Below are 27,379 nucleotides of genomic sequence, written 5' to 3' on the forward strand. Positions count from 1 at the left end.
GCGGGGGGGGGCTCCCTTTTGGAGATTTCCCCTAATTTGTCCTAAACCAGGACAATAGTTTAGACATAGTTAGACCACATGGTTGGTCCTGATTTGCTGAATTTCATTACCACCTGGCTTACTGGCCAATAGCTGTTTGTGTCCCTAATGACCTAAACTGGTTCCCTAACAGCCTGGACTGGTTGAGTTAATATAACTCAGTTAGGGTTGTCTGTAACTGTGAGGCCCCCAGGCCACCTGTTGGCTACCACATGTCTCAACTACCCCTCCTAAGGAAATGCAGAGCATTGTAGTCACCCCCAAGCTTCCTTCTCTCCAAACTACATAAAGCCCAGTGTCCTTAGCTATCCTCAGAGAAAATACCTACCAGTCTCTTGCTCGGCTTTGCTGCCCTCCACCAGATGCCTTCAACAACCTTCACATCCTTTTTACCTCACGATACCCAATTGTGAGGCTGTGCCAACAGTGAATACAGCACGATAATCACCTCTTTGGACTGACTGTTTGATGCATGCCAGGACATGGTTTGCCCTCTGGGCTGCCCAGGCTCACACTGCTGCATGATATTGATGCTGCCAGTCAGCAATCCTAGCCCCCTTCCTGCAAGGCAGCTCTCCAGCCACTCCTCACCCAATTTAGACTTGTGTCAAGTGCTACTCCATCCTGGGTGCAGTTAGACTTCCTAAATTTAATCCCTTTAATCACTGCCAGATGTGGCCCTGTTCACTGCAGCGCGTAAGCTCTGCCCTTCAGCAAGATCTTCACCCAGTGCACCATGAACTCACTCATCCCACAGCTGCACAACTTGTCTGAAGAACAGACTCACCATGTGAAATACTGAACCAATTCCTTGTTTAGCTTTGCTTGCTCATGCAGCTATTGCTTTACCTGTGGCTGCATTTCTCTTCACAAAGCAAAGCAAGGCGCAACTTCTCAAGGATTTTCTGGGATTCACATTCTCTGAACCTCAGAGAAAGAAAAAACAATTCTTATCTCATTTACTGCTCCTGTGTTTTAGAACAAGTGGAATGCATTTTGGAAGACTGTTTACCTGAAGGGAATTGGTAATTGGATTCTGGTGTGAGTGTTTTTAATCATTGACCAATTGAATCCATGTGTGTGTGTCAGGACTGTTGGCTGACAGTCACGAGATTCTGTGCAGTTGAGTTGAGTGCTTGTGCAGTTTAAGTTTAGATGTAGTGTAATATAGTATAGAATAATTTAGTGTAATAAAATAATTAATAAGCCTTCTGATTCCATGGAGTCCTCCTTGTCTTTCCTCCCATCATCGGCCGTTGCCTTGCTTTCCAATACTTACCTACTAACCTGTCTTTGTCAACTCAACCCATGAGTTTTCCCGCTTTCACTCTTCCAAATTTCTCCCCTATCTCACTGCAGGAGAGTGAGAGAGTGGCTATGTGGGATTGTCACTGCTTGCATTGCCAACACCCATCAGCAGCTCCAAGATCAGCTGGGGGAGAACAACCGCCATTCAGACGAGCTCTGCCTTCTCCATGTGTGTCCCTTCTCCTATACCCGCTGCTGCCCATTGTGCTGCTCTGGTGTCCATCGCAAACAGGTGCAAACCAAGAAGTAGAAAAATAGAGTAACAGCTCCCAAGAAGCTGTGACTTCCCAAAGAAACCTCCATAGGGCTGTGCTACTGTGAGCTGCATCACTACAACTTTGTGTCAGCATCATTCCATCAGCTGGCAAGAGGTCAGATCAGGAGGAGGCAAAAAGGCAAAAAAAAAAAAAAATTTCTATTGAGTTTTTTTCACTGCACTTTGCCTTGTATTCTCATAAAGGTCTCAGACGTGGCTAATTACATGAGAAGCTGAGATGTAACTTTTAAAAATGAGCATGTTTCTAACCCTGAGGAACTTCTAAAGGTCTAGCACCCAAGAACCTTCAAAACCACAATGCAGCCTTTGGGACATTTTTCCTGATTTCTTGAGTATTCTTTGCAATTTTTTATTTCTCAAGGTGAGCATTTTTTGTTAACAGGGAAAGGATTTTACATTTTCCTTAATGACATGGTTTTGTCTAGATCTTCCACTTTTCAATTTTTTCCTATATTACTGCCCTTATGTAAACCTAAATATAAGGCAAATTAAAAACTCTCAACCACCTATATTTTAACTAGAGTAGAAATAAGTATTAAGAAAAAAAATTAATTAAATTCACACTAATTCTCCCTTTCCAAGGCTCAAGTTTTTATGTTTTTTTCACAGCATACCATACTGCTACCTCTTTAGGCATGTTGCTCTTCCTTTCTCAGTCAGCCAAAAGGTCCTTGAGGATAGTGGGCAAGATTCTACATGGTTATAAGAGCACACAGGTTTAAGGACACAAAAGACAGCTCTGGAATACAAACACATAAAAACAGAGATACATGTCCAGAGATACTAAGTCAACCTTAGCTACTGCAATTAAATATAGGAGGAACAGGTCAAAGTCATGATTTTTTTGATACAAACCCCTACAACTTTACCCATCTCAGAAATCACAATTGACAAATTTACCATAGTATTAATGTTCACAGGTTATTTGCCAACAACTACTTGTCTAGTGTAAAGACAAAAACTTGAGACTGGATTTTTCCATGCAAGCATCTACCATTTTATACATGATTAATCACCTCCACTAAACAAAAATAATCAAGTCTTGTCAAATATTTTACATTGTTTTTCTTTTAGTGGTTCTATGATTTCAAACTCATGTGGGATTTTTTTATCTTTCCAGTAGTTTCTAAAAATCTTATCTATTACATGTCAGCAACATCTTGCCTGAGTCTGAAAGTACATACACCTAGATAGCCTTACTGTGAACACTGTACTTTAAAAAAGCCTTTGTGTGTCATAGTTTGACACTGGCTCAACACCAGGCATCAAAAAAGTCAATTTGCTCACTATCCCCTGCCACAGCTGGGAAGAGGAGAGAAAAGAAAAAATTAAGAAAAAGAAAATAAAGAAAAAGGGTTCATGAGTTTAGATAAGGACTGTGAGAAAACACTTAAAGGCCAAAACAGTCTCAACTTAAAGTTGCAAAGTGAATTTATTACTAACCAAATCAGAGGAGGATAATGAGAAGTAAAATAAGCCCTTAAAACACCTTTTCCCCCCAGTTCCTTCCTTCTTCCCACTGACAGTGCAGGGAAGCAGGGCATGGGGATTTTGGTCAGTTCGTCACCCCAGATCTTCTTCCACTGCTCAGGGAGAGAAGTCCTTCCCCTGTGAGACTGTGGGATCCCTCCCATGGGAGACAGTTCTCCAGCATGGGTCCAATCTCACAAGCAGCATTTCTCCCAAAACTGCTGCAGCATGGGTCACTCTTCCATGTGGTGCAGTCCTCCAAGGACAGGCTGCTCCAGCCTGGAAGCAGAGGTGCCCTCTCTGTACCAGGTCTTCCACTGGATCACAGCCTCCTTCACAGCCTCCTCCAAGCATCCACCCATTCTAGCTTGATCACCTCCCCCATGGGCTGCAGGGGGACAGCTGCTTCACCTTGGTCTCCAATCACCACAGCCTGCATCTTGGCTCTGGCACCTGGAACACCTCCTCCCCCTCCTTTCTCCACTGACCTTGGTGTTGCCATGTTGTTTTCCCTCACATGTTCTCACCTCCTCCTCTGTGATGCCTGAAAGACAGGCTGGAAACAAATCCCCACAGACCTGCTCTATAGAGCAGGTATTTGTTTACTGCAGCCAGTGGTGGCCTGTGGGATAGCTTTGCCTAACTCACTCTCCTTTGTCAAGTGCTGTGGTATATGTGGCAATGTGGCAATATGGATGGTGTTAGCTGCTACCTGCCCAAAAGTGTCTTCTGAGAAAGCAAATACGGACAGTCACTCAATCCACACACACACATATCACAGATAGGTCAGTGAAGAAAAATGGAAAGGGTCTCTGTATAGAGTTCCAGCGAGGTTTATTGTAGTCATGCTGAAGGATTCCAGGGACAAAGACAGGCAAACAGTGCAGGGCGCTGAGTTAACTATAGAGTCAGGAGCCAATCATATGGGACCACAGGGGTAGTACAAGGGCAGGGCAAAGGGCAGTGACCTATGCAGAAAGCACAGATTAACATAATGTCGCAGGGCATCATGGGAGAAGCCCCTTTTGACTCACCCTGAGGAGAGAGATATTCTCAAAGTGTCTAGTAAATTCTTCCAAGGAAATACCCTAGAAGCTTCCCTAATAGGCTCAAAGGCCTCCACACTGTGGTATATTTATACAGTAAGCATTGCTTAGCATCATTATGCAGCTACAACATCATCATGTACATGCCAGAACTAATTTACATTGTATGATCTCAGGGTTATTCGTTCTTTTGCACTGTGCTCGCATCTCCCCAATTTGGGGGTTATCAGGGATCTTTGATGAAGGCTTCCAAAGTCTTCCTCACATCTGAACTTTTCAACTTTGTCTTTGGATCATGTACAGTTACGGTGTTCCTTGATATGTCTGGTCTTAACCGGCCTAAATTCTTTGGTTTGTGGCTAACTGGCTTTGTATTTGCCAATTTTTCATTAGCACTATACTTATCTATCTCTAAAGCTATCCACCTGGTGAGTTTTTCTTCCTTTTTTTGTCTATTCAGCAGTAAGCAATTAGTTAACCATATACTAGCCAATACCTTGTATAAAAAGTTGTATCATGCTATATAGGTATAAAAAACTATTATTCAGGTTACACAGGTATCAGGTTATACAGATATATAAAAAGTCATTCTTTGGGTTATATTGATATCAGTTTATATAGACACACCAGGTTATACAGCTATATTATAACTCAAGCTATATAAGCACTTTGTAACTTTGATCTAAGTTATACAGGCATCTCTGGTTAGGAAAACTGTGCCCTCACTTTTTGGTTCTGTTCTTAAATATGTTATCACAGAGACATTACCAACCTTTCTAATTGGCCCAGCTTTGGCAAGCAGCATGTCCATCTTCAGACCCATCAGAGATTGGCTTATATGATGGAAGCTTCTAGCAGCTTCTCATAGAAGCCACCTCTGTGGCCCCCCTGCTACCAAAAGCCAGGGCATGCAAAACCAATACATTGTGTGACAGTGCACACAGGAAAATGTATACTCAGACTGCATGTCACTCAATGAACTGGACTAAGGTTTAGGCCAGGAAGTATTCCACACCTAACAAATGTATCATAGGTGGGAGCAAGCAAAATTCTGAGCTATTCAACATGTTATTCTAACAAAATAAGGCACAAAAGTTTTAAGTTACAGTGAAAGGTGACTAACTGTTGCCACTGAAGAGATTCAAACCATGTTTATTCCATTTCTGCTGAGAAACAGGTGTGGATGGGTCCCATGTAAGAAGTAATACAGAAAAAAATGCCAAATCTGGATGCTCTTCAACTGGCATGAGACTAAATATATATTTGACAGGAACAAATTTACATACAGGTTTCAGTGCATATATATACCATATACTGTAGTTATGCCACTACATGCTCAATACAGCCTGTAGGGAATTTTTCTTAATTGCCTTGTGACAGAACATACTGACACATGTTAAGCCACATTTCCTTATAAAAATCCTTAACAGACTTCTAAGTGCTATTTCAAATATCTGGTACCAGATACTTCTTATGGAAAGAGAATGAAGTGGTTAGAAGTTGTACATAATACAGGTGGCAACAGAAAAAATCCAAAAGTCAGATTTAATTAGACTGGATACAAATAGTTGTAGATATTTAAAACAAAATTTGAGGACAGTATGAAACAGAAAATAATTCATTGTTACATAAAAAGCAAGTTCTGCTTTTTAAACAACTCTTCAAATAACACTACTAAAAACATTAGAAGATTTTTACAATTATGAAAATGTACTTTAATGATTTTAAAGAATTAGTTTTTTTAAAAGGTCATGCAGAAATCTGAGGTGAATCCATTCGTAAACACTGCTTACCTTACTGTAAAGGCACCAGTGATTAGCTGCAACCCAGAACACCTTCCATAAAACACTGCTGAAATTGTGTACCTAGAGAAGAAATCTTTGCAAGGCAAAGCACCACCTGTTTGTGGGCCACAGAATCATAGATCATAGAATGCTTTTGAGTTGGAGAAGATCCTTAAAGATCTCTACAAGGGCAGGAACATCTTCCACTAGATCAGGTTGCTTAAAGCCCAATTCAACCTGGCCTTGAACACTTGCAGGGATGGGGCATCCACAGCTTCTCTAGACAACCTGTTCCAGTGCCTCACCACCCTTTGACTCAAAGAATTTCCTCTTCTAAACTTACCCTCTTTCTCTTTAAAACTATTACTCTGCTACCCATCATCTGATCACTAAACTGCCTGATAAAGAGTCCTTCCTCATCTTTGCTGTAAGCCTTCTTTAAGTACTGGAAGGTTATAGTCTCCCAGGAGCCTTCACTTTATTAGGCTACACCATCCACATCAGTCTGTCTTCACAGGGGAGGTACTCCAGCCCCCTGTCTACCTCCATGGAGTCAGCATGGCTTCATTAAAGGGAAGGGAAGTAATCGCTGATCTACCTTCATTAAAGGGAAGTAATTGATGAAATTACTGCCTTAGCTCAAGGAAAACCAGTAGATACTGTCTTCCTGGACTTCAGTATGGCCTTTGACACTGTCTCAGATAACACCCTCATAAACAAGCTGTTGATGTACATAGATAGGCAGACAGTAAAGTGGATTGAAAACTGCCTGCATAGCTGGGCACCGACACTGCTGATGAGCAGTGCAAGGTCTAGTTGGAGGCCAGTAATTAGTGGTCTATCCCAGGGGTCCATACTGGGTCGGGTCCTTCATACTTTGTTAATCGATAATCTGGATGAATGATCAGGCAGAGTGTATCCTCAGGAAGTTTGTTGATGACACAAAACTGAGGCTGTGGAAGCTGTGCCCTGGCAAAGAGGGCTCAGCTCATCAATGTGTATAAATACAGGGAGGGTGCCAGACTCTTTCCAGTGATGCTCCTTAACAGAACAAGAGGTGATTTGCACAAACTGAAACTCAGGAGGTTAGCTCTGAATATTAAGAAACACTGTGAGGGTGACTAAGAATTACCACCGATTGATCAGGGAGACTGGAGATTCTACCTCTGGTAAATTTAAGCTGTTTGGGCAAATGGCTCTAGATGTCCTTATTTAAGCTACACAGTTGGACTAGATGATCTCTTTAGGTCCCTTTCACCCTCAACCACCCTGTGATTCTGTAAATAATAAAACATTAAAACTGGTCCAAATATTTGTACGTTGTGAGACAGTAAATGTCTTCAAAGAAAGGGAACAGTTCCAATTTGATATCCCTTGTGACATGTGATGCAAATCCCTTCTCAGTTACTCAGTAAGATCCTTTAATTCTCTAAAATGCTCCCCACTGCCCTCTTGGTAGCTTGCCAGATGTGCTAGGTCTCCTGCAAGCTTCCTGTTTCTGACTTTGGCTTTTAAAAACTTCTTCAGCTATTTGCCCTTGTAATTTCCTTCGTCCATACCCCCTGATACAGTTTACATTACTGTAACCTTTATTCTAGGTATCAACAGCAGAAGCAGATGAAAGATTTACTCTGCCTATCTCGTGGGCCGAGTTTTCTGGTTGCAACAGTTTTCTAATACAAACATTTTAAAAATTAGAAGGCAGCAGCTACTGCCCCTTTTTATACAGTGTCTGGCTGTATACTTAACAGTCTCTCCAAATAAATTACATATTGGACAAAAAACAGCCTTTCAAACACAAAAGCACATTAAAGCCAAATGCTTTTGTTTAGCCTTGCCAAAAGAAGACTGAGGCGGAGCAGAACTCCTGCTTTAATATCTCAAGGAGAGGACAGTTATTCATACTAAGGGAACACTGGTATAAGAACAACTGCATATGAACTAGTGTGAAACTATCTAGGATGAATCCTGAAAGCAGATTTTCTTCCACTGGAGCAAAGACACTCCAGAGCAGCCTTAAAATACACCTAACAGCAGCACACATACACAATGGCATCCAGGTTCAAGGACAAAAGTTTAACAGGAGAGACTGGACTCCTGACACAAAAGATCATTTTACTATTCCAACCTTGTCATCTGTTTCACATCATAATTCCTTCTAATAAAAGACCAACACTTTTAATAGACAAATGTCACTTTACAACCATGCATAAACCTCACAACCACTGGTGCTGATGAATGACAGTCAAGCACACGAAATGAAAAATTCCTGCCACTGTATGCCTCACTGTCCTGGGTTGCAAAATGTGGGTGGGGGTCTTTATTCTGTTATCTCCTGTTAGACCAGAGCAGCAGCTTTATTTTTCCACTGGATTCCCAGAGTAAGACCAGGCCCATCTACACCACGACTGGGCCTTCAGAGGAAAAAAGACACCCTTCTACAGAATCATTGCTTCAACAGAACCATATCTGTAACTCCAGGAGGAGTGCAGTCAGCATTTAATTGGACTGCTACCAACACCCTGAACAACAGGGTGTTAGGTCATATTTCCTGTCAGTGTTGTTTTGTATTACTGCATTTTTTATTTTCATTTTCTCCCCTAATAAAGAACTGTTATTCCTTTTCCCATATCTTTACCTGACAGCCCCTTAATTTCAAAATTATAACAATTCAGAGGGAGGGGGTTTACATTTTCCATTTCAGGAGAGGCTCCTGCCTTCCTCAGCAGACCCCTGTGTTTTCAAACCAAGACACTCACAGAAAGGGCATAAGCATGACATACCGGAGTTTATCAGTCTCAGAAATAACCCTGATAAAGCATGTATATAACTCAATCTTCACTGTCTGGCTGATGCACTGTTTCAGCCAGGGGTTAAATTTCTCAGCCCCCTCTGGAAGGTTTTCCAGCGTAAGCAGAGTGGAGGCAAAGTTAAATGGTTACAGTATCTCAGAGGATGGCATCATATTCTTCCTTCTTACACTGAAATATGCAATGCAAGCAATAGATACTTTTATACCATTATAACCACAAATTAACTAGGAAAATCATACACTTCAACTGATTTGAACCACTAACAGGCTCATCTGAAGTCCTTGAAAGAAATCTCAAACATTTCTTACAACTAAACCCCAGCACCCAAATTATTCTTCATTCATGAAGAAGGTTTTGCTTATTAGCTGATTTCAAATGCCAGAAGGTAACTTGCATTCAGGATAGACTGCCCTGTGACACCGAGTGGTGGAATTTCACTTTTGTAATTTTATTATAATCTGAAAGAGGTGGCATCTGAAGAGCAGAGAAAATGACTATACAAAGAATTTATAGAACATTCATTTATATACTGAAGACTTTTAGATGCTTCTTTACAGTTTGAAGAAAAAAACTTAAAATTTTCACTAGTAGGAAAAAACAAGAAAGAAATACTAAATATATAATGACAGTGTTGGATACATGAAACCGTTAATATAAAGCATGGCTTTTAGCATTTTTGTAGTTTAACACTGTATGATTATAATAGTGTATTTATGAACCACATTAACAGGAGTCTGGCTAAATATATGTGTCAACTTGCTGCTATTAGTTATGAAATTGTATATACATATCTACCAAAAATCTTGAAAGTAATCTTATATTTCCTATGAACATGTAAGTTCCATTACTATTTTTCTACACAGACTACATAATGTTACATACCGAACTATCTTGCTTTGTCCATTTTAAAATTCATTAAAAAGCAAATGCACATGGCAATATACCATCCAAGGGAATGCAAAATAGAAAATCTCCCTGAGAAACAGGGTAACTTCTTTTTTCCCACTTAGCAAGTAGAGCTAGACTCTCAGAAAATACCACCAGGAGTGTCAGCATGCAATCCCTCATGCTTTTGAATTCAGCACACCTTAAGAAAGCATAAGGAATATAAAATAAGGTCCTGAATGGAAATGACAATACAGGAAAATAAGACATTTTGTTTTCAGCCCAAAGGCCAACACTTAGTGTCTAAGAAGATACACTAAAATTTATTATCTACATAAGTGAAAAAATATAGTTTAAAAATCCTCCTCATTTCAATTCTTACGACACATCAGCTTAAAATCTAAGCGGGACTTAAATCTACTTTTAATGTAAACTGAAAAATTTCTGTGGGCTCCAACAGGGTGATGAGATTACGCAACTGGAACCTTACCACACCAAAAGAATATTAAAAGAAAACTTGTTCACATATTTTGTAAAAGGAGCAAAGCTCCTAGTTGTAAGAACTGCATTCTTTTTTTGGATGGTACATAAACACTGTTAAGTAGTATGCCTCTGTGCCAAAAGAACAGAATTATATGTTACTAATCTGAGGTACTTGCCTTTTTTGCTTCAATGGATAACTATTGAATTCCGCACTTTGAATTGCTTCACCCCTCTACAGATATCCAATGCCTGCTGCTACTAATAGACCACTTTCTGGTCCAAATACATAAAACTTCAAGTATTTCTTCTCTCTCTCTCTTCCTCCTCACTTTCCTCTTAAAAAACATAAAGTTATTTACACAAAATTGGTAGTTACACAAATAATTTGGTAACACTTCAGCTATGGTCACTGAAAAAGGTTTAACATGGCCCCAACACTTCAGGAAATACAGAGAGAGCTGTTAAAAAAAAACATATTTTATACAGGGCAAATATAGTTCAAATTGGCAGATAAAAGGATTAAAATCTACAAGTGGATAAAGTGGCTCATCTATCAACATACAAAATACAAAATGTTATTTTATTCCTCAGGTTTTTAACTAATATTGACAGTTGCACATGAAAGAAATAGAAGCAATGAAAATTTTCAGCACTTGCCCCACTAAAGTTGCATTATAACCATCAGTTCTGATGGGGTCTAGTACTGCTCTTTTTGAATGAATGGGAACTGGAAAGGAGACCTCAGTGGCTTACTCTCTCTTCCACTTCAGGCTTCCACTGTAACCTACTGCATCAATTTTCCATAAAGCTAAATAGCACTTTCTTATGCATTTCATATATCAATGTGTTAAGAAAGATAAAGAGATATGTACAAGTGTGCTGGATGCAGAAATCATGACATAATTGCTCTCAAGAAATGGGACGAAGTAACAAAATAAATTCAATTCACTTTCAGATTCTCTAGCTCAAGGAATAACAAATCAATATAGTTCCTATAGATGAAAAAAAAAGGTAAAATAATCCTCAGAACTCCAGCAAAATAATGGGGTAGAAGAGTCCGTAAATATAATTACATATTATGTAGGGGAATAAAACAGTGTTGCAGAGGCAGAAAATGGGAAGAGTGTTGTCACTGTAAGACAAAAGACAAAATATCAGACTATTTTCTCTAGCAAGGCCCAGCCTACACACACATTTGCTTACACAAATTAGTGCTAAAGGTAAAGCTCAATAGTGGTCTAGTTTAAGAATTATCTCTCTGGCATACCAAGATCTGAGATTCACTATAAATAATCTGTTACTGGTGAAAATGCATAAATTATACAATCTTTCTCTTTGCTTTCCTCTCATTTTTATCCTGTAATTATAAAATGCTTAATCTCCCCTGCCTAGTTCTCCATATTAAAAAAATTACAACCCCCCCTCAATTAGAGAACAGATTTTCATACCTCTTTTTGTTTTGCCACTTCTGCTCTACTGAAAAATTTTCAAACTAAAATAGCTCAGCCTTCTTAACACTAAATACAGAGCAATCTTCCTGAATATTCCATACTGCCACTCCTTTCTTACCACAAAACAACTTGCACAAACGTTCTCTTCACATGCATCTTCCTGTTTCTCCATTCAGTTCTCATCACTGATCACAAAGACATAGGAAAGAGCAAATAGTTTTCCTCAGATGATCACTCTCCTAAATTTATGTTTGCAAGGCCTATAACTACCATTGATGCAATCATGGCAAGTGTCTTTGAGGAGGCTTTACAAAACACTTCCTGAACAAAAAAGTAGTGCAATCTACTAAGTATTTCTGCTCCAAACTATGAGAAACAGCATATGAAGATACATTAGAACTCATCAGGAGGAAAGTTCTTCATTTATGCTTCATTCAGGTAAGGGCTACGTGGTTTAGGGTGGCACCCAGCTTCTTTTGTTTTGTCCTCTGATATAAAAACAAAGAAATAATGCATCTTGAAATAAAAGCCTGAGGTCTTGCAAACACAATACACAGATCATCCTCTGCTTTCATTATTGGGAATGACAATATTCAGACATTGTTGCTGAATAGCTTTTCTCCCTCTCACAGTGATTTCCTTCAGTGAAGCCAGCAAAGAGTTCTGAATCAAGGATGGAAAGGCATCAGATCTTCTTCTGGGATCCAATCATGACCTTTGATACAAAGTTTACAATAGCACTGGCAGGTTGTTCTGGATCATGCTCTGCAAAGAGGTGGCATACGTTGTCTGTGGCACTGCCTTGCTTCCTGGCAATGAACCCAAACACTCTGCAAGGGCAGCAATCAAAGTATGTCAGAGAACTGACAGATAGGCATTGCCTCACTTCATAAAACAGAAAAGATACTGCAAAAACCAAGCACACATATCAGACTTCTCTGTTCTGATGGACAAGGTTCCATGTGGGTGCTAAACACAGTGGTCCAGATTGACCAGCCAGCTCAGGAGAGAATCAGGGAAGCAGACTGTCTCCTTCCTGCTACTCTGTCCATATGGCATCCTGTACTGTTTACTGTCAGAGACATGCTGATAACCCTGGAGATATATTTAATCGGATTCGGTTGCCCAAAGAGAGGAATTAGAGGGCCACACATCTTAGTGGACTGAGTACTGGAAAAAGGATTTAAGCCATCTATTTCTGTTCCTTTCCAGAAAAAACAAGTGCTGAGCCTCTCTGTGTAAGTTATTTCTTTTGATTAAGGGGCAACAACAATGTTTGCCTTCAACAGAAAACACTTTGCAATCCACAGGTAATCATGTATTTATGCCATACGCTAATATTACTAGGAGTGTTTTCATCTATGTACTAGAAGAAGGGTTTTTTTTAAAGCTATGAGTCTAAGTGAGAGAACCTTGCATAAAGCCTTGCTGGACAGGTGGAACACATAACTGAGAGAGCAAGTATCATTGGAATGCCTGAAACCACAGTCAAATCACAGACCCTCAATCTAAATAAACCATACGAGCTCTGGCTCCAGACTTCCCACCCCACCTATCACATAATTAGACCCCAATTTGCAGAGGTGTAGATGAAGTAACCAATGTCTAATTACAGAGATATGAGAGACTTTTGTCTCTGAACAGATGCTTTCCCTTCCACTTCTCAGACAAAAGTAATTTAGGACACCAAATATTCAGTTAAAAGAGACTCTACTTACTTTGCAGAAAGACCATCTTTCATCCACCTTGTCCATTAAGAAAACAGTAAAAAAAAAAATTGGAGAAATAAAAATGTTAGTTTTAGTTTTTTGTTGGGTTTTTTTGGTAGAACAATACAAATAACTTTAAATTAAAAATACTGCTTGTCATACATACTTTCTGTCCTGTGGATCCAAAGCACAGAAAATAACAGTGTTGACTGAATAATGTCGCCGAAAAAAGAGTCTGTATAGGAAGAAAGAAAATTAATTTCAGAAACAGTAAAGATGCTTGGAATTCCAAACAATAAACTAATCTGAAAAATAAATTGTGTTTAGTCTTAATTTAATACAGACATTTTTTTTTGCTATCTCTGAGTGAATTTGAAATCCACCTGAACTGCTCTAACCCAATAAATACATGTTTAAAGCACTAACATAAAGTTTTTTGAGCTAAAGGAAAACTGACTCTCAAGCTAAGAGCTAGGAGTATGAAATGTATTTTTTCTAAAAACTGGCCATTTAGATACTATTTTAGTGAGACAGACAACTTTGTGGAACTTGCGAATAATTTGATCATATTACATTTCAAAATATGCACACTCCTAGGCATTACCATTAAGGTAAAGGTTCTGTGATCTGCTACAAATGATTGCAAACCCCATGGAATGAAGAAGTCTGGCACTTTTTTTTAAACCTATAATGAATTCCTGCTGTCCTTCTTTTGTTATTGTAATTTTTATAATTGAAAGAGTTTGTTCCAAGTGCTAGTTAGGCTACCACAAAGTAAATATAAATTAACTTTTTATCACAGTTTTTTACAGGCTATCCAAAACACTGTTTCAGATCCTGGAGATATACATCATCTGCTTAAGTCAGCTCTGTTCAGTGATACTAGTGAAAGACATCATGAAGATAAGTTACTTCACAGAACAAGTTCAGTATCAAATGCTAGCAAAGCCATTACTTTCCTAAGAAATAACAATAAAAAATGTCCTATCAAAGTGACCTTCCAAAGGTAAAATATACCATGTGGAAATAAAGCACTCAATGTTAAAATATATTTTCCTGTACTACAGCTATCTTACACAGTCACCATCATTCCTATAATCCTGGTATCCTCTGAGACAGAGATTGCAAAATGTAACTAGGAACACCAAATCAACAGTGGCCAACGGGGACAGGGACAGATAATCCCTTCCCATCCTTATTTGCTTACTTTCTTTGATTATCTGTCAGTGTGATTCCCTGAGCAGACACCTTGAAATGGACAACGGTTGAGATAGGAGACGGATCTTGCATCAGCGTCAGGCTCAAAGCTTTCTGTACTGCCTGGTATCCTGTGAGGGACTCCATCTCTACTGAATTCAGGTACCAAACGTTACAAGCTGTAATGAAAGAGGGGAAAGATTTTGAGATTCATAGGCCTTTTACTCTCTCTTTGGTTTTGATACCTTTATATCAAAGCCAATGAATATATTTATTATTACCTGTAGATATCCTGAAATTTAAATAAATACAAAGCAACACCAGAGAGTACACTTGTAGGTAGTACTGGAGTAAAGGCATTCCTGAAAGAATGGGGATATTTTGCTTTAAAGTTAAAATACATCAGGCAGTAAGAAAATACACATTTGCAGCATACATTCACACATTCTACAGTTTCAAATATTTAAACTATATTCAAAGGAAACCATTCACTTGATTGGCAAGACAAGAATGTTTTCACATCAGAAAGAACTGAGGGTTATTTCAAAGCTCATTTCTCTTTAATTCTCATTAATAGTATTATGCATGTTTACTGATTTCAGAGCAAGTAAAACAATTTCCATACTGATAAAAATTATTGACATATACTTTTAAGCCTTTTCTTTATTTCAGCATGCACTTACTTCTAAAAGTACTATTCCTCTTCTAGAGATATTAGCAACTTCTGAAATATCTCTATAAAATAGATACTCACTGGTTTCTAAGGTTATCAAACAGTTACTTTTTTACATGGTTTCATATCAAATCTGCAGTGAGCACTAGAAAGTATGTATTAATATTATATAACATTATACAGTAGTACTGTATACTCTATACTACTACATAGTACAGTGGCATCTAAAACATGGACTATTGCACGGTATTAACAGAATTATTCACAAGCTTACTATGGAACGATGGTATAAAGTCAAATTTACAAACAAATTAAGAAAAAGCAAGAATGATTATGCACATCCATAGCTAAACACTAGCACCAAGAGATTTTATGTTTGGTAAAAACACTTGTGTAGTTATCCAGGACAGAATTTACAACTCTGTCAGCTGACACATACAAATTACCATGGTTACATTTCATTTGTTTAGCCGTTTCATTTGGCTTGCCAACATTACTATGAAAGCAAAGATTAAATTAAATCTAACAGTTTATCTTTATATTTAGCTATTCTGTAATCTGTCTTAAGATTTTTCCTATGACCATCTGCATAAAATTATAGAGCTAGACACTGGCACTTTCAAAACAACCAAGTAATCATACAGTTAAAAAGTGCATAAGCCTAAGTTTGACTCCAGCATAATGATCAGCCCAGTAACTTCAAGCTCTGGAGTCCATCAGTGAAGGAATGGATCCTGAGATTTCATTTATCTGATTTGCAAGTGTAAAATTTCAAAAATATATTTTTGCATTGCAGTGAAAATTTCAAAAACTTTTGCTTCAATCAGTTAAATTCATGCAGAGAGGACTTAAGATGATGAGTAGCCAACCCAAAACTGTAATAAACATTCCAAACCGTAAGCTCTCTTCTTCTCCCCACATTACTGTGTATGGTCACTACAGATCTAAAGCTCTTCTCTATCCGGTGGGTCCTTCCCCAGAACAGGAAGTTTCCCTTCTTTCACAGCCACACACATCAGAGTCCCTTCCTCTTCTGCCACACAGTGCATTGCTGTCAACAGACTGTTTTCAGGTTTTGTTTCTAAATTAAATTTCCAAGCATTTTATCTAGATTGCCCTCAAAGTGATAGTTCTAACAGAATTTACCCAATACACTGTCCTTTGCTTCTGTAGCACAGAAAATAATAAATGGAAACTTATGAAAGTGTTGCAAAGTGAAAACATGTCATCTTAAAAAGGAAAGGAAAGGTAATGAGAAACACAGAAAGATTTGTCATTATAGAACATCATGCATGGCCTGACAAGGTAGCGACAACAGTAATCCTGGAGGAACCATGCTCCAAGTTGCAACAAAAGGATGACCTGTTGTTCAGTGCAGCTACCCTGCAATGTTGCTGCTTTTATCTTTCACAGGTGACATTTTGAAGCACATCTGTGCCACCAGCAACAGCTTAACAATGCTGCTTTTAGACTGGGAATGTCCTTTGTTCAGAATGCTTAGTTTCTTGACTGTATCAGTGTAAAGAGAATTAAGAACTGCAATTTATTTGAGTAGAAAATTTTGTTGCTGAACAATCAGATTAATAAAGCAAGGTGTATTCTAGGGAAAAGCCTCTTATCTGTATGGTTTCCAGTCTTCAATTGTCACTGTCTAAGAAGCAAAGGATTTCTAGTCAGCTTCAGCACTCGGAACCTGGAAATGCTCATTAGGTTTTTCAGGGAGCTATAAAAAATAATCACTCTAGGAAAACACACTGGTTTTTTGCTTGTGGAGTGAGAGAAGTGTGGGTATAGAAGGGCAGGGAGTAAGTATATCTGCTTTAAAGTTTCTTTAAAAGGACTCAATTTACATGTTTTGAATCTGCACTTCAGAGTTGAACTCCACAACTTGAATGTTTCTATGACTGGAAAGGGACCCCTGATGTATCAAAGCAAAAAAAAACCCAACTCTGAGAACCTCTCAGAGCTAATTTATCTATTTGGGTTCCAAATCCTTGTTTAAAAACAACAAAAACATCAAAACAGGCTAAAACCAAATGTACTAAGTACCCTCAAAGATCCATGATACAAAAGCTCCCATAAAGACTTATCTGACTACTGCCCCAGCTGAAGAATAATTCTTTTTCTTTGAAAAGCACTGTCTGAGCAAGGAGAAACCAATATTTCTTGGAAGATAATATATGCTCCTTTTGATAGGAAGTAAAGCTCTACAAAAATTGATTCTCTGGTTTTTTTCCCTGTTGGCCGCAACAAACACCAACTAGCGAGCTAATACGTGCTCACTCACAGCACAGCCTCACAAAGGTTTGCCATTGCCTCTGCCACGCATGCCTGCTCAATTACAGCACTCAAAGTGGTGCTTCAAATTTTGAAGTCAAAGCAGATTGCTGCACAAGCAAACAGCAACACTTTTTCCAGAGCTGGCCAGTTTGAAAACTGCCCTTCAGAAATGCTCTAAATGCTGCGTGAGGCAGCATTCTTAGAAACACATGCTTTGCCACAACACTCACTTGCGGATCCAGTGGTAGGCTAACCTCAAAAGAAAGGGGCAAATGTAGTGTATTCCTGTGCTCTAACAGCACTAATTGGGTGAATGCAGAGCAACCTGAAAACCAACGACCACTGCAGGACCTGGGCAGGATCCCCTGAACATGCCCACTGTACAGCAGAGTAACACAGTTGGTCGCATTTCTAAAGACAACTTGGATTGTGCACAAGTACTCAGAGCATTATCCAATACGGTGAGTTAGAATGTCACCACACTTTTTCAGACAAGCTGTTTAACTAGTTCTCTGGATCAGATGCACACTAACAAAGCAGATAAGAAACAGAGCACACCTCTACACAGCTCTTGCAAACACCGTAGTTTGAGAGCCATACAGATGGTAACAGTGCATAGCATCACACAATTTGAACATACTCTGGTCATGGTTCTTCTGTCACACCAAATAAGCTTGCAGTAACACAACTCAACTTGCCAGAATGGCTGCTGCACTGTGCATAAGAATCCATAAAAGCACCCAGTGGAAAAGACACATGACATTTCCTAAGAAAATGCAGCACCAAGTGAAGTAAAGAGAACCGTTCTTTAATATTTTTTCAGATTGATGCAACAGTAAGCATTTTACAATGGTATTGTTAACCTGTATGATGAGAACTTAACCCTAACTGAACACTTTTCTTAGTTGGCTTTTGCAGACTTCACACACAGTTCTTGAACCTCTTGAACCTCTGCAACCACAGGTTGAAAACATCCTCTCAAAGTTTATCAGTTATGAAAACAATGTCCTGCTTAAAAATCACTGTGCTTGAAGTAACCTACATACACCTCATATTCTCACAAGACACATGATGGGAAACGAAACACAGAATGCAGGAGCTGGTGGCAGAAAACGAAAAAACTTGGTATGTATCCTAACAATGCCCTTTACACTTCTACCCAGCACAATAAATTTAACTGCTACCTTTATATATCCTTTAATCCAGTCTAAGCTTCAGCTTCTCCCAGCCTGTAAGATACAAACTTTGGTAAACAAGTCAAATACAAGGATAAAAGTTTAACAGACCTGCACCCTGTTTGAGAAGCTCCGCAGCTGAGTTTGCAGCAGTTTGTGGAGAAGTTTCTGCTATCTCCTCCAAGGGATCTGCAAACAGAAAACACTGTGCATGTCTTGTATGGATTTAAATCAACAAATCAAAAGTCCATAGTCACATATGAGCTGGTACACTTATAATTGTGATCTCATCTACTAAACAACTCTTGGCCAGAAACACGAAACAACCTTTTATCTGCAATTATAATCATCTATGTTCCATCAGGGTTTTTTTGCCTTGAGCACTGCAAGCAGGATGCTTAACTTTTATTTCCTGACAATAAAAAACATAACACAGGCATATGCTGTAGAGACTCACATGATTACATAATGATTACATATTAAGACAGTACTTATACCTGTATTCCCTCACTACAGCCAAAAATATCTTGACTAGTGTGATTTTAATGATATTACTTGATTTGCATAATTTATACAAAAAGACTCTGTGTTACCATGATGAAATCAATTACTTATGTTTTGATCCAGAGGATGACAACAAAACCTTCTTCTTAAGTTGAAAAAAAACCATCTGAACCATTAAGACAGCAGTGGAACATTTCCTCCCAATTGATTGCTAAAAGTAGTAAGAAAACTGTCCACCAACATGTTATTTCAGGTATATAAATGCATGTAAAAAGATCTCGCTGCTGCATTTAGCATGAGGCGTGCTGTCTTTGAATATAATCAAATGAGGAAGAGAGCCATAATACAATAACACAGTTTGTGACACTATTCATATGGTTAGTTACAGTTATCCAAATATTTTAAATACTCCAGGCAATGTATCCTGTCATTAACTACAGAAAATCATCTTAAAAGGCATAATCAAATTGGATTAAAAAATAAAACCAAAATAAAATTTCACTGTGGTTTGTTTATTCAAGACAAGGTAAATGTTCCAGACCTGTACCTCTGGAAGAACAGAGCAATTTTTTCCATCTTAGGTGAGGGGGATAAAGGGAACAAGCCAACCTCCACACTGTTTCGCCATATAAATGCATGAGATCTCATCACATCTACCAGAGCATATTTTTGTGCTAAAATGGTTTCATTGGTGTATTTGCATAAATCAAATGCTATTTTTGTATATTAACGCATGATCGGTGACAAAAGTTTAAAGGGTTAACTTTATGTGGGAGAACATAAGACAACTGAATTACTGGAAAAGCATGAACATTTTGTTTTTGTCTTAAGAGAGGTTTATGAAATCAGTATAAGCAAAATTAGAATCATAATCCCATGAAGCAACATGGGCTTTTTGATCATTTACCTGAACAATATCTGAACCTGTGCAAGTTGCTACACTTCCTGCCAGTGTCGCACTCAGGGCACCATCTACTCTTTATCTACTTGTCCTTTTGCTAACTAGACCTGAATGAGTGGTTAAATCTAACCACACACTGGCATAATGTCTTGTCTAAGAAGGACATTTGCCTTCCCACATGGTACATTACTGCGTGGATTTCCACGATGAATATATGCCTATGACTGGAATATCACAGTACCAGTATGCTCACACCCACGCTTTGGATAAGGGTCATCACCAATACTGAAGACAAACCCACAGCTTTCTCCTTGTTGAGTTTTTGCTTCGATCTTAACTTGTGACACATTCACCTGCCTTCAGACACTGACACTTTGAAGCAAAACTTGGCTGGGAATATCTCTTCGGTACTTCAACATGCATACCTCTGTCTGGGATGAGGAGCTTGCAGGGCAGTGCCAGTGGAGTGATGGAATGCTGATACACTAGAGCTGTCAAACTCCCTGTGGACAGAAAAGTAACAAGATATGCACAGTTAACTTGGTAGGCAACTAGAATGCTTAAGTTATGTTTGCTCTCAAGTATTTTATAGACTAAGAGCCCCCTCTGCTTCACTTTAAAAATCTCTTGGGACCTAAGCCAAGATCTTCTTGAACTCAGTAATCACAATCATATGTTCCCTTTCCCTCTTATATACACTGCTTAGACCCTAACCTACATGTCTGTGCTTCAAATGAAGAAAGCACAAACTTACAAAATCAGTAACATATACAAGTCGGTAAATTCTTTTCAACGCTCTTAGCTTCTGCTACATTAAATGTAGTAAATTCTTATGAAGGTGGCAAGAGCACATGAAGTCATCTGTGCTACATGATGAGGTAAATAAAAAGCAAGTTCTACTTCTTAGCCAGTCTTCATCATCTAGTGTTCTGTCTACACATACCTCTATTTTGTAATTCTGAAAGTATAAAAGATAGTCCAGGTAAAACCTCTTCCATTTAAGGCAGCAGTGATGTACATTCTCTATTAAATGATTCTTCCTTTCTATTCAAAGTCACTCTTGCAATTTGGTCTTGGCTTAACTGAAGTAATTCAATATTAGTTACCTTTGATATAAGCATGTCAGACTATAAGGAGTGAGAGGAAGGCATAGTATTCATCAGCCTGTCTGTACAAAAAGCCATCCTTCAATCCTATTTACTAACAAGCAGCAAACATTATAACCATGTGCTGGAGAAAAATCCCAGTTCAACCAAAACCAACTACATCTTTACAGTCCATCAAAAATTTTTTTGAAACAGAAAGATAACCCAATTCTACAAGTCTTACAGAAATGCAAAGACTGATCGATACTAATAGTCCTTCATGATCTTACCCATAAACATGTGTAGCTGTGCCTGTTCACCTACTTTGTGAACCAGTTTTGAGCCTGTGTCCTGGGTTACAATGTGGGGTGTAACCAAGCTATGTATTCTACTCCCATCTACATAAAACTTGATGAAGTGTTAACAGTGGGTCGTTTTTAACAGCTGCCCAGTGTGCACCCAACCCTTCAGACTGGATGTTAGGTAAGGTAGAAGAGGCAAACCCTGCAAGGCACAATGGTCTTCACAATTAACTCAGGCATAGTAACTACACCCATCCTGAGGGGTTCATCTCTGCTTAGGGGCCATCGTGGACTCAACGGCTCTAGCAAGAATGGGTGACTGCAATGACTCAAGAGTATTACACCATTCCACTGTGAAACTCCCCACCCCAAGGGAGGTACCACCTGAACCTGTTTATCATCTGGAGTTTTGGGGACTTGGGGCACCACCACCACTGCTCAACAGACCCAGAGGAAGACCAAACCTTTCACGGCTTTCAATAAGACTGCAATCATCACTTCAACAGGACTACAACCACTGCTTAATCAGACTGCGACCACCACCCAGACCAACAGGGTGCAAGATTGTACTCTTAGTGAGTTTAAGCCAGTTTTTCCGTATCACTGCATTTACAGTAGTAATTTTTATTAAATTGTAACTGACCTGCTCTCAAGGTATTTGTGTGGGGTTCATCTCTCACTGTGGTTTATTTTCAAACCAGCATAGGCTGTACAAACTGAAAGACCAGTTCAAACTAAATGACTAGTAGGACTACATAGGTGCCTAAACAGGTACTTCAAGACGGAGTAATGGACTAAAAGTTCTCATTTAAGGTAAGTCTCATGCCAAATACTGATAAACTTCAGTCCACCTTTATTTTAAATGTGATTTTATTTCACATCTCCTAATTTTATGATAGATGACTCTTTCACAGGTGTATTTGGTGTATGTGACAAGGACTGTAACAGGGGGTGGGAGGGCTCCAGGATGATCTCTAGGTAAAGTTCAGGGGAGCTTTTCATGGCAAACACAGCCCATTCCAGCAGACCCACTGCAGAGCACCTATGGAAAAAAGGCTGGGTGAGACACAGCAGAGAGAATGCCATGGGCAGAGGAGGAGGAAAAAGAGATGGTCTGGGTATCCATGTTGCCATCCCCCCACCCTGTAGCCTCTGGAGGACCTCACATTGGAAAAGATGGGACATTTTCTGTGGTAAACGAAGAACACATGCTCAAACAGATATATTTTTTTCCTGCAGGAGGGAAGCCTACAAGTAAAGCCCGCATCCCAGGAAGGAAAAACTGCAAGAGAGATGAAGCAGCAGAGGAACTGCTCTGTAATGACCATATGCCCTCACACCCACTGCAGTGGGCATGAGGAGTCTGGAAGGAAGCAGTGAAATTGAGCTTGGAAAAGGGGAAGGAAAAGTGTTATTTAATACTTGTCTTTGTTTCTCATGTTAAGGAAACTTCTCTGTCTGACCATCCAGGAGCCATTCTGGCAGTCACTCTTGCACCACCTGAGCTGGTACTCAAAGCCCCTTCACAGCTACACACCCCACACTAACAGTAAGATGTTTCCTCAGAAGCTCAACCCCAGGTTTCCCTTAACAGAGTCTCAGATTTCCAGATCATTAACAGAATTTAATTTTGGTGCAACAACTTAATAACAAAATAACAGCTCAAACTGGGTGCCTCTGAGGAGAGATACCCTTACAATCAAAAGGCAGGAAAGTCTGGGGGTTGGCTGCTGCACCTCTTGAGTGGTCAGGAGGTGCAGGACTCTTTGCATAACAAAGGGCCATACAGGTCCCCGGGCCCTCTGTTATGCAAAGAGTCAGCAGATCATGGCCTCTTGACTGGGACACCCATAGATCAATCTGCAGTCTGCACTTCCAGCTTGCAAACCCAGCTACCTTCACTAAATGTATCCCTCAACACCTGACTGCCTGAATATTGATTTTCATTGGAAAAAAATTAAAATTATTTTCCCCAAGTTGAGTTTCTTTTGCACTGTAACTGGTTAGCATCTCCTTGTTTTCATCACAACCCATAAGCTCTCTGATCCTATTTTCTCCTCCTACCCCAAATGAGTGGAAAGAAAATGAGTCAACAGCTAGGTAGGCTGTTTGCCATTATGGGTATTGTAATTTCATCATATTACATTTAATAATGTACTAATATAGCATAACTGTACTTTGTGAATATCTCATTCTGGTGTCATTTTTAGCCACCTAATATGCAGCATAAATATAACACAAGATAAAAGGTCCTGAATCAATTAGGATGATAAGAGTGATTTAGCTCAGCTTTCTGCAGCTACACTGGTAGTGGTAGACAAGCCTGACTTGTTTGAAGCTTGGTCACATGCATCTATGCTAGAGTGCCCTGCATATCTGCTTAAAGTAAATGTGTTAAAGGCTCCTGGAACCTTGGAACGGGTTCCTACAGCAGTCATCAGGACTCAAACAAAGTAGTCTCTCATTTGTATTCCATCCCAAGCCAGCACTGGCAAATGCCAACTGTTTCCATCTTCTCAGTCCCTGTGATGCACAGTACTCACCAAAATATGGTTCATTCGGGCATCCTTTCAAGCGTACCCCCTTCTGAGTACATTCAATCAGAAAATGCCTTACAAGTTCATTTGATGAATCTCCAACTGTGTTGAAAAATAAAGCTCATAAAAAGAAGCAATTAACAGACAACTCTCAGAAACTAGGTATTTGTGAAGCAGTTTTTCCGCATTACTACAAAATGTTTTACATACAAAATGCAAAGACTACAATTAGACCTATTCTGCAAGTTACAAGATGTATTTAAAAGGTTGTTTTCCAAAAACAAATAAGCAAACAGCTCACTTCAGACAGCCAAAGGAAATGGTTTTATATTCTTAAGTGACTGACATCCATATATACACTGGTTTCAAAAATGTCCAAATATGGTCCCAGCTACAGACAGGAACAGAAATTTGGAAAATGAGTGGTTAGAAATTCTGATGTACTTGCCCATTAAAAGAACTTGTATCCAAAGTGACAAGGAAGAGAAGTATGAAAAAATATTCCCATTTCCAGTGATATTTCTGTTCACAGAAGTTCCCCAGATTAAAAGAAGAGTAGATTAAGCTACACAAAGGTAATGATCGCAATTCTCTCAGTGCGTTTTTACATTTCTAAATGTCTGCAGTTTTATGCTATGTCTCTGCATCTGAAAACAAACACTTACATGAAGCACTAGAGTTTCACTAGATTTTTAAGACAATTTTAATCTCAGGAATCGAAGACAAACCAAAACTGTAGAGTTGGATGAAAAGAGGAGACTCAAAGTCCAAGAGACGTATACAAAATCACTCAAGATTTAACATTCTTTTAATGTGTACATATATATGCAGACATATAATTAAGACAAATATTTCTTGGAAGATGGATTAACAATATTTCATACCATACAAAACTAATCCTTCTCCAAATAGCTAAAAGGGTATTTCATACCAACAGGACAAAGCTATCGAACCATTCAAACCTTAACAAAAGAGCTACAAACGGATGTTCCCATTGATCTGTCAGGAAACACCTCAAGGGTTGACCTTCAGGCCAATACAGATGAATAATACAGATGAATGCATTAATATGGACAGCAGAAACTTCTATGCAAGCAAGCAAATATTGCACTGATCACTTTTTCAAACAGCTTACTGTTTGCTGTTACGGTCCCACCAAATTAAAAATAAATTACTACAAGATATGTGGGGAGGGGAAGCCTGGAACAAGAAACACTACAGGAAACAGAACCAATCTCTGCTTTCTGGGATTAAACAAGGGAAACCAGAAAAGCTAAGTATCATGAAGTGAGAAGTGGAAGAATACTAGTCTTACTACTACTAACATAAACTGTCTCTTAAAGTCTATCAGAGTGTGAGCTTTCATGTCTTCCTGGACTTCACTAATAAGAAAAGACTACTAGAAACACCCTACAAGCCACTTTCAATTTGCCTCGTAGTTGTTGCTATCACCAGCCCAAGTACAGCTATGCTGAGTTCATTACATAAGTCATTGAAGTGGTTCTGCTGATGTTTATTGGCAACAAAAAGGACTACATGGCAAGTTGTGATTAAAAATTGTTTCAAGACACCAGAATAAAACAGATTCAAAGTGTTACTGTAATAGAGGTGAACTGCTAACAGTTGCCAAAGAGTAAGCAAATCCAAACCAACAGCCAAACAAAAAAACAAACCAAAACAGCCAAAACCATACTTCCATATAAACAACACTAAGAATAAATGTAATCTTAATTGCCTACCTCACCAGTCATTATGTACTAATGAAACATAATAAGCTTTGAAAAAGAAAAACAGCAGCAACAAAAACCACTCCACTAACCTTGCAGTAGTACAAATGGAACCAAGAACATTACAGATATTGACTGCTGAGTTTCCATATACCAATTATTGATTTCTGCATGTTCTTCTCACTTTATGTTTCACAACCATCAGGCACGAGTTTTATATGGAGGCACTAGAGCTGACAGAGTAGATATACAGATCACCACTTCTTTTAAACAATTATCCTTAGGAATCTCTTTAGATTTTTATCTGAAATAGAACTGTCTCAAAACAAAACTTTGGGATTAAAAATATTCAGCCCTCCAGCAGAGTGAAAACTTTACATTGTAGCCTGTGAATCAAATGCAAACTTCTGATTGCTAGGGAAGACCAATTGCTGAGATGACACTGATTTTCATTAGGCTGATGAGGTACAACACATACACAGCCTCAACAGAAGTCGTGGTGAAACCATATAGTATAACAGGTATCGTATCCAGTTTCATTTAACAACACATCAAATGTAACCTGCAATTCAAGTTGCACTTATGAGAAGAGGGGAAGATTCCAACAGATTGCTACCCACTAATAAGGACTACCTACTATATATAGCATTTTCACAAACACACAGAAGTACCTTTCTTTAACTGTAGCACAGAAGGAGGTGGTGTGGCAACTTTCATTGCTAGCCCATAGGCTCCCCGGAAAGAATGACTGTCTCGAACAATGAAAGACCCAGGTTCCTTTTCCTTGAGAACAGCAATGGCTGCAAGAGATTCCAGGAAAGAGACAGAAAAACAGTTCAAGCACAATGCACACACTCAGAAAGTACAGAAGCACAAATATATAATGAATAGGACACCAGAAGAAGTAAGATCTTTTTCTCTATCCTCATTGCCATGCAACGGAACACAATCATGTGTATTTGGGGGACCTGAGTGGAAACCCCTTGTCCAAATCTCACAGACACTTATTTTAAAAGAAGCCTGCAGTACAGAACCCTGATTTTTACTGGTTTTTAAACTAAGAGGACTGTTCAGGTCCCACCAGAATTCCTACAACCAGTGAAGAGCCAGTCAACTTCTGCTTAACTTTTGTCAATTTTTTAAAAGACTGCATACCTCTCTGTAATTCCCACATTGACTAGATAGCACTGTTTTTCACTTCCTATTCAGCCTCAACAGGCAGGACAGATTCATTTTCATCTACCACCAAGTTTTTGTCCCTACAAAGCTACCTTACTGCTTTAGGAGTTTTGAAGCAAAGGAAGGAATGTAAGTGTATATTCTGCTCTTTGAAGTACTTTTCATCTGTATTTTGGAATCTCTTCTGCAAGTGCAGTATGAAATCCCCTCCAAGAGGGAACACTTGCAGGGAAATTGCTGCTACTTTGCACAAGTCAGTTGCAGACTTTGAAATCTAGCAGCCCAAAATTTTAAACTTACTTTGAAAACAGACAAAAATTAATCTAATGATTGATCTTAATAAAATCTTTGTACTTTGCTTTCTTTCCTCCCCCATACAAGTTTTACAAATATATGTGTATACCAGTATACTTTGTTCCTAGAATTTCCAGCCATCAGCATGCCTTCAGAGAAACCCTAGAAAGAGCCCAAATTTGATGCTGGACTCCTTAATTGACTGTTCACACAGAACATGGATATTATGTGTATGGGGCACAAAGGCATATTTTGCAAGG

General features: G+C 39.0%; 1 protein-coding gene across 2 annotated transcripts in view; it reads right to left on the reverse strand.

Moving 5' to 3' along the window:
• Positions 1-9,167: 9,167 nt before the first annotated feature.
• The window catches only part of TNS3 (tensin 3), a 162,550-nt gene continuing 144,338 nt past the window's right edge, over positions 9,168-27,379 (reverse strand). For both annotated transcript variants that reach the window (XM_058034826.1, XM_058034748.1), the window contains 8 exons: positions 26,318-26,446; positions 23,926-24,021; positions 20,421-20,498; positions 18,702-18,779; positions 14,473-14,641; positions 13,432-13,500; positions 13,275-13,301; positions 9,168-12,386 (listed from right to left, as the gene is read on the reverse strand). In XM_058034826.1, the coding sequence (XP_057890809.1) occupies positions 12,242-12,386; positions 13,275-13,301; positions 13,432-13,500; positions 14,473-14,641; positions 18,702-18,779; positions 20,421-20,498; positions 23,926-24,021; positions 26,318-26,446 (791 nt within the window). In that variant the 3' untranslated portion in view covers positions 9,168-12,241. The remainder of the gene's footprint in view (positions 12,387-13,274; positions 13,302-13,431; positions 13,501-14,472; positions 14,642-18,701; positions 18,780-20,420; positions 20,499-23,925; positions 24,022-26,317; positions 26,447-27,379) is intronic.

Source organism: Melospiza georgiana, chromosome 1, assembly GCF_028018845.1.
Source record: "Melospiza georgiana isolate bMelGeo1 chromosome 1, bMelGeo1.pri, whole genome shotgun sequence".
NCBI lineage: Eukaryota > Metazoa > Chordata > Aves > Passeriformes > Passerellidae > Melospiza > Melospiza georgiana.